This window comes from Somniosus microcephalus, chromosome 30, assembly GCF_052327205.1.
Source record: "Somniosus microcephalus isolate GS21.2 chromosome 30, FLI_Smic_1.0, whole genome shotgun sequence".
In the NCBI taxonomy this organism is placed as follows: Eukaryota; Metazoa; Chordata; class Chondrichthyes; order Squaliformes; family Somniosidae; genus Somniosus; species Somniosus microcephalus.
Window position 1 is genome coordinate 4,681,942 of NC_141016.1, and position 11,761 is coordinate 4,693,702.

The following is an 11,761-nucleotide window of genomic DNA, read 5'->3' on the forward strand; positions in this document are numbered from 1 at the left end:
CTACCTGAGCAGCTGTTGCCAGGTCGTATGTCTTATTCATGACAATAAAAAGCACTCCTCTTCACTAAACACAATGATGCCACTGTACATCACTGTACAGTACTGTCGTATCTTTGCACAGTTCAAAAGGCATATAAGCAAGTGTCAGATCTCCTTGAGTGATACTTGACGCCTTTTTATAATGTTAACATCTCACGGCACCCTGAGCTTCACTGCACCCGGAGCTGGTTGAGCAAGATACGGGTGATGCACGAGAGAGGAAGTTTTTAAGTTGGAAAGGAACGGCACAGACACACCTTCACAGCAAAGGCAGCCTCTGACTTAAGGCAGCCCGATTGTTAAAATCATGCAGTGGGTCACACTCTCGCCTCTGAGTCAGAAGGTTGTGGGTTCAGGTCCCACTCCAGAGACTTGAGCACAAAAATCTAGGCTGACACTCCCAGTGTAGTACTGAGGGAGCGCTGCACTGTCGGAGGGGCAGTACTGAGGGAGCGCTGCACTGTCGGAGGGGCAGTACTGAGGGAGCGCTGCACTGTCGGAGGGGCAGTACTGAGGGAGCGCTGCACTGTCGGAGGGGCAGTACTGAGGGAGTGCTGCACTGTCGGAGGGGCAGTACTGAGGGAGCGCTGCACTGTCGGAGGAGCAGTACTGAGGGAGCGCCGCATTGTCGGAGGGGCAGTACTGAGGGAGCGCCGCACTGTCGGAGGGGCAGTATTGAGGGAGCGCTGCACTGTCGGAAGGGCAGTATTGAGGGAGCGCCGCACTGTCGGAGGGGCAGTATTGAGGGAGCGCTGCACTGTTGGAGGGGCAGTACTGAGGGAGCGCCGCACTGTCGGAGGGGCAGTATTGAGGGGGCGCTGCACTGTCGGAGGGGCAGTACTGAGGGAGTGCTGCACTGTCGGAGGGGCAGTACTGAGGGAGCGCCGCACTGTCGGAGGGGCAGTACTGAGGGAGCGCCGCACTGTCGGAGGGGCAGTATTGAGGGAGCGCTGCACTGTCGGAAGGGCAGTATTGAGGGAGCGCCACACTGTCGGAGGGGCAGTATTGAGGGAGCGCTGCACTGTTGGAGGGGCAGTACTGAGGGAGCGCCGCACTGTTGGAGGGGCAGTATTGAGGGGGCGCTGCACTGTCGGAGGGGCAGTACTGAGGGAGTGCTGCACTGTCGGAGGGGCAGTACTGAGGGAGTGCTGCACTGTCGGAGGGGCAGTACTGAGGGAGCGCCGCACTGCCGGAGGGGCAGTACTGAGGGAGCGCCGCACTGTCGGAGGGGCAGTACTGAGGGAGCGCCGCACTGTCGGAGGGGCAGTACTGAGGGAGTGCTGCACTGTCAGAGGTGCCGTCTTTTGGTTCAGACGTTAATCCGAGGCCCCGTCTGCTCTCTCAACTAGATGTAAAAGATCCCATGGCACTATGTGAAGAAGGGCAGGGTAGTTCTCCCCAGTGTCCTGGCCAATACCTATCCCTCAACCCACATCTAAAACAGATGATCTGATCATTTATTTCTTACGGGCACGGTAGCACAGTGGTTATGTTACTGGACTAGTAATCCAGAGACCTGGTCTAATGATCCAGAGACGTGAGTTCAAATCCCAGCACAGCAGCTGGGGAATTTAAATTCAGTTAATTAAATAAATCTGGAATTAAAGAGCTAGTATCAGTAATGGTGACCATGAAACTACTGGATTGTTGTAAAAACCCATCTGGTTCACTAATGTCCTGTAGGGAAGGAAATCTGCCATCCTTACCCGGTCTGGCCTATATGTGACTCCAGACCCACAGCAATGTGGTTGACTCTTAACTGCCCTCTGAAATGGCCGAGTATGTACCAAACTGCTACGACAAAATCATTGTGGGAGGACCTTCAACACACGGACTGCAGCGGTTCAAGAAGGTGGCTCACCACCACCTTCTTGAGGGCAAGTAGGGTTGGGCAATAAATGCTGGCCTTGCCAGCGACGCCCACATGACTAATAAAAACTTTCTTTGCTGTATGTGGGAGTTTATCCGAACGACGGCACCTCCGCCACTGAAGTCTCCCTCGGCTCCGTGTTTAAGAGTCCACCGAGAATCTGTGCTCAGGTCCTGGAGTGGGGCTTGAACCTTCTGACTCAGAGTGCCGCCAAGCTGATGCCTCTCAAACCTCGTGCACTGACCAAACAAAAGCGTGAGGAAGAAGTAACGCGGAACTGAAGAATGGGACACAAATTAATCAGCTTTCACGTAGCTTCTGAGTGCAAAGGTAATTGGTACACGTGCTGAAATGCTCCTTGTCCTTGCTCTCTCTCTCTCTCTAGGTCCCCCGGTTGCAGCTGCTGTACGATCACATTTTGATGATTGCAAAGACAGTCACAGACACTTCTGTTTTCATGGAACGTGCCGGTTCTTGGTGCAAGACTCTACTGCAGCCTGCATGTAAGTTGCTTTGCTCAGGCAAATACTTCGGTAAACGTACTAGCCCATCTTTGAAGTGTTAGAAACATAGAAAAATAGGAGCAGGGGTCGGCCATTCAGTATGATCATGGCTGATCCTCTATCTCAATACCATATTCCCGCTCTCTCCCCATACCCCTTGATGCTTTTTGTGTCTAGAAATCTATCTATCTCCTTCTTAAATATATTCAGTGACTTGGCCTCCACAGCCTTCTGTGGTAGAGAATTCCACAGGTTCACCACCCTCTGAGTGAAGAAATTTCTCCTCCTCTCAGTCCTAAATGTCCTACCCCGTATCCTGAGACTGTGACCCCTCGTTCTAGACCCTCCCAGCCAGGGGAAACATCCTCCCTGCATCCAGTTTGTCTAGTCCTGTCAGAATTTTATGTTTTAATGAGATCCCCTCTCATTCTTCTAAACTCTAGTGAATACAGGCCCAGTTGACCCAATCTCTCCTCATACGACAGTCCTGCCATCCCAGGAATCAGCCTGGTGAACCTTCGCTGCACTCCCTCTATGGCAAGTATATCCTTTCTTAGGTAAGGAGACCAAAACTGCACATAGTACTCCAGGTGTGGTCTCACCAAGGCCCTGTACAACTGTAGTAACACATCCTTGCTCCTATTCCCAAATCCTCTTGCAATGAAGGCCAACATACCATTTGCCTTCCTAACTGCTTGCTGCACCTGCATGTTTGCTTTCAGTGACTGGTGTACAAGGACACCCAGGTCCCTTTGTACATCAGCATTTCCCAATCTATCACCATTTAAATAATACTCTACCTTTCTGTTTTTCCTACTGAAGTAGATAACTTCACATTTATCCACATTATACTGCATCTGCCATGTATTTGCCCACTCACTCAACTTGTCTAAATCGCCTTGAAACCTCTTTGCATCCTCCTCACAACTCTCAATCCCACCTAGTTTTGTGTCGTCAGCAAACTTGGAAATATTACATTTGGTTCCCTCATCCAAATCATTGATATATATTGTGAATAGCTGGGGCCCAAGCACTGATCCCTGCGGTACCCCACTAGTCACCGCCTGCCACCCTGAAAAAGACCCATTTATTCCTACTCTCTGTTTCCTGTCTGTTAACCAATTTTCAATCCATGCCAGTATATTACCCCCAATCCCATGTGCTTGAATTTTGCACACTAACCTCTTATGTGGGACTTTATCAAAGGCCTTCTGAAAATCCAAATACACCACATCCACTGGTTCTCCCTTATCTATTCTACCAGTTACATCCTCAAAAAACTCCAGTAGGTTTGTCAAACACAATTTCCCTTTCATAAATCCATGTTGACTTTGTCTAATCCCATTGATATTTTCTAAGTGTCCTGTTATCACATCCTTTATAATAGACTCTAGCATTTTCCCTACTACTGATGTTAGGCTAACCGGTCTGTAGTTCCCTGTTTTCTCTCTCCCTCCTTTTTTAAATAGTGGGGTTACATTTGCCACCCTCCAATCTGCAGGAACTGTTCCATAATCTATAGAATTTTGGAAGATGACAACCAATACATCCACTATTTCCATGGCTACCTCTTTTAGTACTCTGGGATGCAGATTATCAGGCCCTGGGGATTTATCGGCTTTCAGTCCCATTAATTTCTCCAGCACTATTTTTTTACTAATACTAATTTCCTTTAATTCCTCCTTCTCACTAGACCCTTGGTTTTCTCGCATTTCTGAGAAGTTATTTGTGTCCTCTTCGTGAAGACAGAACCAAAGTATTTGTTTAATTGCTCCACCATTTCTTTGTTCCCCATTATAAATTCACCCGTTTCTGACTGTAAGGGACCTACATTTGTCTTCATTAATCTTTTTCTTTTTACATACTTGTAGAAGCTTTTACAGTCCACTTTTATGTTCCTTGCAAGTTTACTCTCATACTCTATTTTTCCCCTCTTAATCAATCTCTTGGTCCTTTTTTGCTGAACTCTAAACTGCTCCCAATCCTCAGGCTTGCTACTTTTTCTGGCAACTTTATATGACTCCTCTTTGGATCTAATACTGTCCTTAATTTCTTTTGTTAGCCATGGTTGGGCCGCTTTTCCTTTTGTGTTTTTGCGCCAGAAAGGATTGTATAACTGTTGCAATTCATGCTTTCGTTCCTTAAATGTTAGCCATTGCCTATCCACCGTCATGCCTTTTAATGTTACTGGAGTTTAAAATGAAGACCTTCCACTCTCTGAATGACAATGGATTGCATCAATCTACTGATCTTCTTAAGAACATAAGAATTAGGAGCAGGAGTCGGCCATTCGGCCCCTCAAGCCTGCTCCGTCATTTAATAAGATCATGGCTGATAAGCGACCTCAATTCCACTTTCCCGCCCGATCCCCATATCCCTTAATTCCCTTAGTATCCAAAAATCTATCGATCTCTGTCTTGAATATACTCAACGACTGAGCCTCCACAGCCCTCTGGGGCAGAGAATTCCAAAGATTCACCACCCTCTGTGTGAAGAAATTCCTCCTCATCTCAGTCCTAAATGGCCGACCACTTATCCTGAGACTGTGACCCCTGGTTCTAGACTCTCCAACCAGGGGAAACATAAGAACTAGGAGCAGGAGTCGGCCATTCAGCCCCTCGAGCCTGCTCCGCCATTCAATAAGATCATGGCTGATCATCGACCTCAACTCCACCTTCCTGCACTATCCCCATATCCCTTGATTCCATTAATATCCAAAAATCTGTCGATCTCTGTCTTGAATATACTCAGCAACTGAGCATTAGCCTCTCAGCATCGACCCTGTCAAGCCCTCTAAGAATGTTATACGTTTCAACTCATCCTTCTAAACTCCAGAGAGTATAGACCCAGTCTACTCAATCCATCCTCATAGGACAACCCTCTCATCCCAGGAATCAATCCAGTGAACCTTTGCTGCACCCCCTCTAAGGAAATGATATCCTTCCTTAGGTGCGGAGACCAGAACTGTACACCATACTCCAGGTGTGGTCTCACCAACGTCCTATATAATTGCAGCAAGACTTCCTTACTCTGATACTCCAACAATGTTATTGTTTATTGCGAGGGGAATTGAATACAAAAGTAGGGAGGTTATGCTTCAGTTATACAGGGCAGTGGTGAGACCACACCTGGAGTACTGTGTACAGTATTGGTCTCCTTATTTAAGGAAGGATGTAAATGCGTTGGAAGCAGTTCAGAGAAGGATTACGAGACTAATACCTGGAATGGGCGGGTTGTCTTATGAGGAAAGGTTGGACAGGCTAGGCTTGTATCCGCTGGAGTTTAGAAGAGTAAGAGGTGACTTGATTGAAAGATATAAGATCCTGAGGGGTCTGGACAGGGTGGATGTGGAGAGGATGTTTCCTCTTGTGGGTGAATCTAGAACTAGGGGTCACCGTTTAAAAATAAGGGGTCACCCATTTAAGACAGAGATGAGGAGAAATGTTTTCTTACAAAGGGTCATGAGTCTTTGGCACTCTCTTCCTCAGAGGGCGGTGGAAGCAGAGTCTTTGAATACTTTTAAGGCAGAGGTAGATAGATTCTTGACAAGCAAGGGGGTGAAAGGTTTATCAGGGGTAGGCGGGCATGTGGAGTAATTGGATCAGCCATGATCTTATTGAATGGCGGAGTAGGCTCAAGTGGCCGACTCCTGCTCCTAATTCGTATGTACGTATGTTCGTAACCCCCTTGCAATAAAGGTTAACATACCATTTACCTTCCTAATTGCTTGCTGTACCTGCATGTTAACTCTCTGTACAAGAAAATGCAAATCACTCTGCATACCAACATTTACTAGTCTCTCAGCTTTTAAACAAATAAATAGGGGTTAATAACGCAGTTTCATTTCCTGTATTGGATTGTCTTTACCCAGTAGAGGAAGCATTTGTAGAGATCAATCCCTGTCTCCAGTTGTGCCCATCAATTGATTTTTCTTTTCACGAGGAGTTACGATATAGTTGGCTTCGATGTGCTATTGTGTCTGGACCAGAGGTGATGGGTCACGCACTGTACTATTGGAGCACAACCCTTCAGTCAGATCACTTTAACTGTGGTTCTGTTGGCTCGCTATAGTGCGATGTGAAGAATTCTCAGCAATTGCTCCGAGCAAGTTACACTCAATCAATCCTCCCCTATTACAGGAAACTTTTTTTATCCGGGACCGGCGTGGTGCCGGTTTATCAAAAAGTCCGGATTACAGAGAGGTATACTTACTAAGGTACGAGAGCCCCGTACACGGCCACAGATCTAGGCGTCCCTGTTGCATAGCAACAGGTGCAGGAACCCCGGCCACAGACCAAGCGTCCCTGTTGCATAGCAACATGTGCAGGAACCCCGGTTACACGGCCACAGATCCAGGAACGGCCACTAATATGAACTACAGGAAACTTTCGATTTACCGGCACCTAAATAACCGGAAATCTCGGTTAACCGGCAAAATTCAGGAGTAGGTTTTCATGTTGTATTTGCCTTCCTCCATCTGTTGCTGTGCAAGGGTGTGGCTGCAGCTGTTGCTAAGCTACAGAGACGCTTGGAACTTGTGGCCATTGTTCTACACTTGTTGCTAAGCAACAGGGTTTGTTGCTTTATACGGAGCTGTCAGCTCTCCCTATCTTTTACTGTAGCGTTCGGTTATCCGGAATTTTTGATGAACCGGCACCACGTCAGTCCCATCCGTGCCGGATAAAAAAAAGTTTCCTGTAAAACTTACCTGAACCTACTCCTGAATTTTGCCGGTTAACAGAGATTTCCGGTTATTTCGGTGCCGGTAAATCGAGAGTTTCCTGTACTGTGAATGATCCGGCACCTGAACAAAAACTGAACGGGAATTAAATGTGGAGAGACTCGAGGAGCTTGGGGGTTGTGCATTCAATTCTGGGCACCACACTTTAGGAAGGATGTCCAGGCCTTGTCGAGGGTGCAGAGGAGATTTACCAGAATGATACCAGGGAGGAGAGACATCTGTTATGTGGAGAGACTGGCGAAGCTGGGATTGTTCTCCTGAGAGCAGAGATGGTTAAGGGGAGATTTAATAGAGATGTTCAAAATTATGAGGGATTTTGATCGAGTAAATCAGGAGAAACTGTTTCCAGTGGCAGGAGGGTCGGTAACCAGAGGACACAGATTTAAGGTCATTGGCAAAAGGGGAGATAAGGTTTTTTTTAACGCAGCGAGTTGTTGTGATCTGGAATGCGCTGCCTGAAAGGGCGGTGGAAGCAGATTCAATAGTAACTTTCAAAAGGGAATTGGAAATATATTTGAAAAGGAAACATTTACAGGGCTATGGGGAAAGAGCCGGGGGCAGTGGGACTAATTGGAGAGCTCTTTCAAAGAGCCAGCAGTGGCATGATGGGCCGAATGGCCTCCTTCTGTTCTGTAAGATTCTATGATTCTGAGAGTGTCTTTCACAAATCAGATGTTGTTTTGCAGCTGTCACCCCGGCTTTATCGGAATACGATGTGAGCACGCCGATCTTCTCGCGGTGGTGGCTATCAAGCAGAAGCAACAAGCAATCGCGACGTTAGTTGTGGTGTCCGTAATCGTCTCCGTCCTCCTGATTGCTGCTTGCGTCTTACTACAGTACGTTCCATCTCCAGTAAGAGGGTGGCTGTGGCGGGGGGGAGGAGGAGGGGGAAATGACATGGGATGGGTTCTTGGTCAAATCTTTACCGTGATTTTTCAAAACTGAGCGAGCTGGATTGTGTGATTTAAAAAAAAACAAGCTGGCTTCACTAAACCTTTCATTGAAGGAAGAAACTTGAATTCCTACAGTGCCTTTCACCACCTCAGGGCACCTTGAAGCGCTTTACAGCCAATGACGAACTTTTCAAGTGGAGTCACAGTTGTAATGTAGGAAACGTGGCAATCAGCCCCGGCTGTGAAGCACTTTCGGATGTCCTGAGGTTGTGAAAGATGTGATAGAAATGCAAGTTCATTCATTTCTTTCTCTCTTTCTCCCTCTCTCTTTCTTTCTCTTTCTCTCCTCTCAAATGTGGCGAACAATTGGGTATAAAGAAAACGACTGCAATGCAGTGGAGAGATGTTTGCAGGGACTAAACCTCCCATGTTGAGGCCACACGGCCCGTGATTTTCAATCCATTAAACGGAGTGAACTGCCCATAACCTCCCAAGATGCACCTCCCCCGGGTGCGCTCATTGCGAGGGCCCCCAGACCACAGAGTCGCCCCTGAACCCAGCCCTCTGTGTGTGCCACAGGTTTGCAAACTGGTAAATCTGTTTCTCAGAAACGTGTTGAAGAGTTGACCACATGGCAATCATGTTCCCCCCTCCCTGCCCAACAACAACTTGCCTTTATATAGCGCCTTTGACGCAGTGAAAACATCCCAAGGCGCGGCACGGGAGCGTGATCAGACAAAAATCGAGCCATACAAGGAGATATTAGGACATCTTGGTCAGAGAGGTAGGTTTAAAGGAGCGTCTCAAAGGAGGAGAGAGAGGTAGCGAGGCGGAGAGGTTTAGGGAGGGAATTCCAGAGCTTAGGGTCTCGGCAGCGGAAGGCACGGCCGCCAGCGCTAATGGCTTTGGGCAACATTTCAAGTACAATTAAAGAGGATAAGATAGACAGTAAAGTACAGAAACATTTGGTCGCAAGCATCCCATGTTGGCGTTTCTCCTCCACTCGAGCAGTGGTCCTGGGCATTTGCATCCACCAAAGGTTCTGTCAACCAGGATTTAGACTCCTTCCGAAATGAAGGTCTGTGCCTTTTGCTAAACGAACCTGGTTCATAGAATCTTACAGCACAGAAGGAGGCCATTCGGCCCATCGTGCCTGTGCCAGCTCTTTGAAAGAGCTCTCCAATTAGTCCCACTCCCCCGCTCTTTCCCCATAGACCTGCAAATTTTTCCTTTTCAAGTATTTATCCAATTCCCCTTTTGAAAATTACTATTGAATCTGCTTCCATCGCCCTTTCAGGCAGCGCGTTCCAGATCACAACAACTCGCTGCGTAAAAAATTGTCTCCTCATCTCCCCTCTGCTTTTGCCAATTATCTTAAATCCGTGTCCTCTGGTTACCGACCCTCCCAGTTGAAACCAAAGTGGAGATTCTCCCAATCTACTCTATCAAATCCCCATATCATTTTGAACACCTCTATTAAATCTCCCCTTAACCTTCTCTGCTCTAAGGAGAACAGTTCCCAGCTTCTCCAGTCTCTCCACATCACTGAAGCCCCTCAACCCTGGTGTTAGTTAGTGCAGATTTGAGTTCAATGATGCCAACTAAGACAGGAGAAATTCAAGGGGCAGCGAGTTTGGAGTTAAAAAGAGGAAAGTCAAAGCTACACGCCGAAACAGTTCATAGGAACAGGAGGAGGCCATTCAGCCCCTCGAGCCTGTTCCGCCATTCAATGAGATCATGGCTGATCTGGATCTTAACTCTATCCAGCTGCTTTGACTTCATATCCTTTAATACCCTTAGCCTAGCAAAAACCTACCGATCTCAAATCTAAAATGATTAATTGAGCTAGCATCCAGTGCTTCTTGTGGGAGAGAGTTTCACACTTTGCATGAAGAAGCATTTCCAAACTTCTCTCCTGAACGGCCTGGCTCTGATTTGAAGGTGATGTCCCCCTTGTCTTGGACTCCTCCATCAGCAGAAAAAGTTTTCTCTCTCTACCCTATCAAAATCCTAAAAACCTCAAACAAATCACCCCTTAACCGTCTCCATCTCAAGGTTACGCAAGCCTCTTTTAGTGACATTCACATTACTCCTGATATTACTAACCGTCCTCTTTGCTTTTCTCTCTCTCTGGCAGTTGCTGTCGAAAGCGAAAGAAGTGTGAACTGTGCAGAAGGATGCTCGCCAGACCCGAAGCGAGCCTGCTGAAGAGTGGACCCCCTGACAGTCACGGAGACACAGGCAAGGGAACAACCGAGAAATGAGGGTGCTGAGTAACTCAGTTAACACGGTTGCCAATAGCCATGGCTCAGTGGGCAGTGTTCCCCCCCCCACCGCCCCCCCGGGCCTCGGAGTCAGAAGGTTGTGGGTTCAAGTCCCACTCCAGAGACTTGGGCACAAAATGCAGGCTGACAATGGAGAGCCAGTACTGAGGGAGTTCTGCACTGCGCCTTTCGGATGAGACGTTAAACCGAGACCCCCATCTGACCTCTCGTGTGGATGTAAAAGATCCCACGGCACTATTTTGTAGTAAAGAAGGGAGCCCTCCAAGATTGTTCTGGCTAATATTTATTGCAAAACCCACATCACTTTTTAAAAAAAACATTATCAGGTCACGATCACAGTGCTGTTTGTGGGAGCTTGCTGTGCACGAATTGTCTGCCGCGTTTCTTGCATTACAACAGTGACCACACTTCAAAAGGAGTTAATTGGCTGTGAAGCGCTTTGGGACATGAGAGGTGCTATAGAAATGCAAGTCTGTCTTTTTAACATAACGAGCTTGAACTTTGAGGTTGTGTTCCCGACGGCGATGTCTGTTTTTAACAACTCTTTTTTTTCTTTTTGCGCTTCCGTTCCGGACAGGGGTGTGAGACATGGTGCGATCTGCCAAGTGCTGGCCACTTCTGACCTCCACCCATCTCTGCACTGCCACAACACAGTAACGGGCACCTGACCTTCACATTCCTGCCACGTCTGCGGCGACCTCACCTCCTGGTAGAAACACCACGTCTGCTGAGGAGCCTGAAAGAAAATATTTTGTATTATGTGGGACTTCCATTTTGGTTTTGTTTTTTTGTTTATCTTATCCCTTAATTTATAGAGATGTTGAAGTTAACGCAGTGAAGAAGACTATCACCTCTTCAAAAATTACAGAATGTAACCGACAACTATTGAAAAATAGCTGTGGGATCGTTTGATTATTTAAGGACCAGAAATGAACTCAAATTATATGTGAAACTATTTAAAACTTCTTACACATGAAAATAAAACTTTTTTTTTATATATATGTATCTGTCACATGGTGTCAAGTCAGGAAATGCAGTAGGGTCAGATATTTAAAAGGGAATTGGATGAATACTTCCCATACTGCACAGAAAGAGGCCGTTCTGTCCATCGTGGCTGTGCCAGCTCTTTGAACGAGCTATCCCTCAACCACCATCACTAAGAAACAGATGATCTGGTCGTTATCTCTTTGCTGTTTGTGGGATCTTGCTGTGCACAAATTGGCGTTTCCCTACATTACAACAGTGACTGCACTTCAAAAAAACAAGTATTTCATTGGCTGTAAAGCGCTTTGAGACTTCCGGTGGTCGTGGAAGGCGCTATAGAAATGCAAGTCTTTCTTTCTTTCTTTACACCAACACCACTTCCTGTCTAGGAATGTTAGTCACATGACTGGTCACCTGCTCACAGAGGACATGAGGTAATTGCTTCG

At 47.1% G+C, this 11,761-nt stretch overlaps 1 protein-coding gene across 1 annotated transcript in view; it reads left to right on the forward strand.

Annotated features, from left to right (window-relative positions):
* LOC147097867 (protransforming growth factor alpha-like) overlaps window positions 1–11,328 on the forward strand; it is a 54,638-nt gene extending 43,310 nt beyond the window's left edge. The window contains exons 3-6 of the mRNA XM_085970906.1: window positions 2,295–2,412; window positions 7,840–7,989; window positions 10,184–10,287; window positions 10,909–11,328. Of these exons, the coding sequence (XP_085827032.1) occupies window positions 2,295–2,412; window positions 7,840–7,989; window positions 10,184–10,287; window positions 10,909–10,916 (380 nt within the window). The 3' untranslated portion in view covers window positions 10,917–11,328. The remainder of the gene's footprint in view (window positions 1–2,294; window positions 2,413–7,839; window positions 7,990–10,183; window positions 10,288–10,908) is intronic.
* Window positions 11,329–11,761: the final 433 nt, after the last annotated feature.